The 5,956-nt window shown below is 52.0% G+C and overlaps 1 protein-coding gene across 1 annotated transcript in view; it reads left to right on the forward strand.

Moving 5' to 3' along the window:
• The window catches only part of RAPGEF1 (Rap guanine nucleotide exchange factor (GEF) 1), a gene marked incomplete at its 5' end in the record, with an annotated part of 28,373 nt that overhangs the window by 14,570 nt on the left and 7,847 nt on the right, over positions 1 to 5,956 (forward strand). The window contains 4 exons of the mRNA XM_010159439.1: positions 140 to 232; positions 1,873 to 1,961; positions 3,266 to 3,377; positions 5,038 to 5,113. Of these exons, the coding sequence (XP_010157741.1) occupies positions 140 to 232; positions 1,873 to 1,961; positions 3,266 to 3,377; positions 5,038 to 5,113 (370 nt within the window). The remainder of the gene's footprint in view (positions 1 to 139; positions 233 to 1,872; positions 1,962 to 3,265; positions 3,378 to 5,037; positions 5,114 to 5,956) is intronic.

The raw sequence follows: 5,956 nt of genomic DNA on the forward strand, positions 1-5,956 counted from the left end.
CTGTGGGAAGGGCTGCCTGTTAGGCGACGGCAGCCACCGAGAGCACTTGCCCTCCCAGCCCGTGGGCGCGCTCTGTCACTAACATTAAGTGCTGGCAGGGAACACCGTCACGTATTTCCTTTCATCCTGTCTCCCTTAGAGTGAAAACGCCAGTGAGGAGGCTGGTGAGGGTGAATACGTCAATCTGTATTCCTCTGGCCAGAGCAACGGGGAACTCCCTCGCTCTGAAGGAGTAAGTAACCTGGAGAGGGCCGGACACCGGGAAGGGGCTGCCGAGTGCATGCTGAGTTCACGCCGGGGCAGACGCACTTGGCACCGGGCTCTGCTGCACACCGCGGAGCTCCCGTGTCCGTCCTCCTGCCCCAGCTCCCTTGCCGGCAGTCCCTCCGCTTGCCCACTCTTGGCTTGCAGGCTTGGGTGGCTTCCCAGTCCGGGTGGAGAGCTTTTGGGGTGACGGCGAGCCCCGGCAGGAGGAAGGGATGGCTTTTCCTGCCGCGCTTTCGTTTGTGCTTGGCTGACTGTTTGGAGCTGCTTGCCTGAGGTTCCCTCCCAGAAAGCTGCACCCTGACCAGCACCTTCCCGGGCCTGTCTATTCTTGTAGCTGCTTTGGCTTCCCGATTTTAATACAGAAAGCCTTGTGCTCTCATTTATTTTTTCTCCCTTCACCTTTGGGGTACAAAGTGGTTGATTGATTGATTTAGCATTGTCATCGCACGCTGCTTCTTCCTTTACTCGAGCCTCATATCTTAGATATTTCCTAGAGGAGACAGGATGTTTTCCATTCCAGGGAGGTACTGTCTTCCTGTTGTGTCATAGGAAACGGCGGCAGAGGTCTGTGACGATCTTCTTGCCTGCCCTCGTCTTGAAAGGCACATCTCCAGGATGTCTCCGAGACCCTTATCCACGCTGGTGTTAAATATGCCGAGAGATAGCGCTCCCATTGCTTCCCTTCAGGAGACATATCTAGGCAGGCCCATCCTTTTGGGCAGCTGCGAGCTGTTTCTTGACTTTGAAGCCAAGGGCTTTACAGATAGAGTCTGGAAAAACTCTTCAGACCCCAGGAAACCTCAGCTCACCAGCGTGTGCTCCAGGCTGAATGGAGAGCCTGTGACAGGGTGGCTTCAGCCCTGGCTCTTCCGTAGGTTGAATTTCCAGGTTTCAGTCTGCATGATGTCAAATAATTCTGAAACCCAGCACTGTTGGATTAATGTTCCCGTTTGTTGTTGATAGGTATTTTTCTCCTTCATAAATGGCTAATTTAAAATGCTGCATCTTTGCTTTGAGCTCTCTACCTGCTCTTCCATGCTGCGGGTTCAGACGGTTCTGCTTTTTTGCGTTAGCCTCACGTCCACAGCCGTGGATTGTGCCGTGGAAACGTTGTGGCGTTGCATAAGCTCTTCTGATGGGAAAGAAGGGAGGTCGGAACGGCAGTGTGCACCCACCCCGAGACAGGCGGGTGTTCGGGGGCCGTGACCAGGAGGGGAACTGAAACCGGAGAGCTTAGAGCTGGCTGTGTCCGTTTTGATCAAAGCAGAAGGCAAGGGTATTTCAACAGGAAGGGCTGGAGGGGGGAGAAAAAGTCGTGAGGGGGTTAAAATCCAAGTCAGCAGCTGACTTGTGTTGTAACTTTCAGCATCATTTCACAATGTTAAAAGCAAACAGTACTAATTACACTAGTCTCCAGAGATGGTCCCAAATTTCCTGTCTAATTAACTTCTGTGTTTTCCTGGCATTTGGCATTAACTTGCATCAATCTTTAACCACTCTGTAGGAATTTACAGTAAAGGGCCATTGGGAGGCAGTCAGACTGTAAATGCAAGGCTGGCTGAGCTGTAGGACCCCACATAATCACGGAAACCTTTCTCTTTGCAGGAATCTCCCTCTCTCAAAGACAGCCACTCCAAAGACTCCGCTTCGAACAGCAGCTCCATGGGGAAGGAGGGCCAAGAGGGCGCTGAAAGGTGAGCCAGACTCCCCTGGTCCTGCTTCCCAGCCTCCAAGGGAAGAGCCTCAGCAACATTAGCCCTGCCCTCGACCAGCATCCTTGGGGCTGCCTGCTCTGCCTTCCACCTGCTCGGTGCTCACGAAAAGCGCCACTTTGGGGGCAGCTGCTGAGCCTTCAGCTCCTGAAAACAAGGTGTCCTTACCTAACTGGGCGAGTTTGTGGGGGTTAATGCAGCCCGTGTTAGCCATCCTGAGGCCATCGAATTGCAGTCCTGTCGCTGGCTCTGGCTGCTCCCTCCTGCCTCCGGGGAAACGTGCAGAAAAGTCTGTATTGCTATTGGGAAATAGTCTTCCAGGGGGGAATTTCTTCCTAACCCTGCTAGTTACAGGCTGGCTGAGGCCCCAGAGCAGGAGGCTTTATCTCCCTTCTAATACTCTTAGCTATCATTTGTCTATGTAAATGAAGAGGTGCAGGCTGTAACAGATGGGCTTCAGGAGGAGCAGAGTGAGTGCTTCCCTGCTGCTTGAGATTGCTCTTCAATTGCATTTCTAAAGCAAAAGCAGAGAACAGCACTGTTTGGGGTGTGACAGCCAACTTCCCTCCCCCACTTTCCTGCAGCTGGTTTGAGGGGTTTAATCCCTGCAGCAAAGGAGACAAGGCAAGAGAGCTCTGCAAAGCACTGTCTGCTGAACACACGGGCTGGGGCACGGGATTTTGGCCTGGGCCTAGGGAGAGCTGTAAAGAACACACGTATCTTTGGGGATTTTTTGGAATACAGGCACAGAGAGCATGTGTCCAGGCACAAGAGTACCAGCCCTTGGGGACAGGAATACTAGAGTTGTGGATATACACTGAAAAACTGGTCAAAGCTTTCTAGTCTGTCGTGGTGCAGAAAGAGCCTGTCGTCTCCCCTCGTAGCAGCACAGTGGGTCATGAGCTGACTGAGATGCGTGTGTGTAGAGTATGCTCAGTCTATGCATTTGAGGAAGGGCTTAGATTTGTGTGCACTAAAAATTTGGTGGATTAAAGAGTCACGATAGCGTGCAGTCATGCAGGGCGTAGTAAAATCCTGTCTGCCAGAAAGGCAGGCAGACAAGTGCTTAGGTTTTAGAGGCTCATCTCTCTCTTTTTCAAGAGATGCACAAAGGAACAGAATTAGAGCTAGACATTGTGACTTGTTTGCAAAAGATTTACCTCCAGGCTTTCTGTGTACTTCCTGTCATTTCATGGAGGTTTGTACGTGGAGAGCTCGGATGGACACGGCTTCTCATCCCCTGGATGGACAGTGACACGGATGGGGTTTGCCTTTTCTTTTTGCAGGCAGCAGCAGTCACCAGATGCTTTGGAATCGTCACAGTTGGAGGAGGAGGTAGATGAGCTATCCCTTATCGACCACAGTGAAATTATGTCTAGGTTAACGCTGAAGCAAGAGGTAGGTGCATTCAGGGTTTGCTTTCATGCTCTTTGGGTTATGCTGTATTGAAGTCTGATTCTCTGGGTGCACAAGCAGGGCGTCAGCTTTTATTTGCTAGGAAAAACTAGGTTGCAGCAGAAGTGGTACGCAGGTTTGGGTGTGCAGGCTGTTGTGAAAGTGTGAGAGGCTGGTACAGGCAGGGAGCATCAGCACTGAGCGGGGATTTAACAAAACGTGAGATGCCTCTCTGAAAAGCAGCTCGTCTTGTGCCCTTTTCCCGCTCTGCGCCTTCACACCTCTTCAGCCTGAGCTGCAATGAAACCCCTGAGAGCCTGAGCACAGAAGTCCAGGGGCAGGTTTATGGCACTGGCCTTTCAGTTGGAGGCAGGTTTAGCAGATTTCCTGAGCAGGACATTCTATTACGGATGTGGAAAAGCAGCCAAGAGTGACTGTCCCTGTACTGGAGAAATGGCATTGTGTCCAGCCTTGGTTGCCCTCCCAGACAGCTTTGCTGGCTCTGCTCTTGGACCGGGCTGTCTCTGACACGCAGCTCGAGGCAATATGCAGGCGTTTGAAGCTTTCAGACTGTCAGGGGACTCGTCTGAAAAGCAGAGAGAATATGTCATTTACTGGCACTTCAGGCGTGTTCTTGGGTCAGCCGAGATGCGCAGGAGAGAGTGAGAAGCTGTTACTCATTCTTTAAGTAGTGTTTGGTGAGTGGTGCCAGAGGATCACCTGAAGAATTCACGTCTTGGATGTGGCTGCTCCCTGGCTGTAACCCATGGTCTTTTCAGTGTTTTGCATATTGACATGACAAAGACATTGCTAAGGGAAGCCAGACACGACTCCAGTCTCCTATGCAGGAATATTTCCTTTAAAAACAAACCAACTAAAAATCAGTCATTTCTGAACATTTGGGCTTAGCATATCTGTGTCGACCCTTCACTTCTTTTTATTCTTTCTTTTCTTTACGGTCTAAGTGTTTGAAACGATGTAGAGCTGCCACTGCAAGCTGTTTCCTGCAGCATGGGAACCGCTGGCAGAGTGATGGATCAGTTTTGCATATTTTTAGTTGTGAATTGGACTAGCTAAAAGACAGATGTTTTTAGAGAGTGGTGAGGCAGGGGTCAAGCACTAAGCAGGGCTGTTTTCTGCTCCAGGTTACTGGATCGCTTCAGGTGACCTCCAGCCAAACAGCTCCAAATTAGGGCATTTACTTGCTAGGTTTTGATGTTTAGGGAACGTGCAAGTTGAATGCATGACCTCTCACCCCACAGCCGCTGTGGTACGTGATCCCGTGCTTTGAGACAGTTCACACAGTGTTACTGCTCTGTTAATGGTCTTTCGGGAGCATTTGGAAGTCTAGGACATTCCTGTTCATTCTTCTGTGGGCAGAAGGTTCAGCTTTCACTGAACTTCACATCCTGGCCTTAAGGAGTCAGAGACCCTGCGTGGGGATCAGCCCAGATCCTCATCTGGAACACCAGATGTTTTTTGTCACTGAAGGCCATTCTAGCCCATTCTTTTGGCACTGAAGGCCACATCCCAGCTTGCGCCCTGAGCAGTGCCAGGAACATTAGGTACTCTGCCAGCTGCTGCGGAGTTTGAACCCCAGAGGTGCTAAACCAGGCCTGAGGGAGCTTGGGCCATGCCTGACATGTTCCTGTTCTCTCTGCAGGGAGATGATGGGCCGGATGTTCGTGGTGGATCTGGAGACATTCTGTTAGTGCATGCAACAGAGACCGACAGGAAAGGTACAGTGGATGCACCAGAACAGTGCTGAGGAGTGCAGCCTGGCCTGGCCTCTTCCTCCTTGTCTCCTCTCCTCTGCAGCCTGGGCAGCGGGGATGGGCTGCACGCAGCTGGGCAGGGTGAAGAGGATCACAGTCCTCCGAGCTGGGGGGGTATGTGCTTATCTTTGGGGAAAGGGAGGTAAGATGGATAAGCGCCTGTTCGTTCCATTTAGCAGCAGGGATGGCATTAACTCCTCGTAGCCCTTGCCCATATGTGGAAGGCAAGGAGCAGCAGTGGAGTCAGTGTCAAGGGCTGCGTTGGGGTCTCCACGCCTGCCAAGGTAGGGCACTGCACACGCAGGTCCTGTTTTCCACGGCGCTCCTCGCCCTTCGAACTTCAGGGCAGTGGTGATGTAGGAGCTGCTGGGCTGCCAATTGCATCGAGGTGGGAGAGGAGGATGTAGCGCAGTACCCAGGGCATCAGGTGGGCTGTCCAGGTCTGCTGACACCCCTTAATTCAACTCAGGGTGTCATTCCTCATCCTGCTCTCTGGCGCTTGCGTGCTGGTAGCCACCCAGTCCAGTTCAGAGAGGGAATCCAGTGTACAAGAGACGAGACGTGGAGGAGGAAAAGGGATGCTGGCAAGCCTTAGCTGTAGATTTGTTAAAACCCTGCTTCATCCCTCCAAACCCAGTCCCCACCTACATGAAGCCGCTCCTTTCCAAGACCTGTGGCAGACAGCCCTTGCAGTGGTTCCGGAGAGTGATTCTGAACCTGTCCAATACATTTGTGCTGATGGCCTTAACCAGAATCGATCTCCCTATCTCCTGGGATGCAGGGCGAAGTGCACTCACCCGCTGAACC

This window comes from Eurypyga helias, unplaced genomic scaffold (genome assembly GCF_000690775.1).
Source record: "Eurypyga helias isolate BGI_N326 unplaced genomic scaffold, ASM69077v1 scaffold35359, whole genome shotgun sequence".
Classification (NCBI taxonomy): domain Eukaryota; kingdom Metazoa; phylum Chordata; class Aves; order Eurypygiformes; family Eurypygidae; genus Eurypyga; species Eurypyga helias.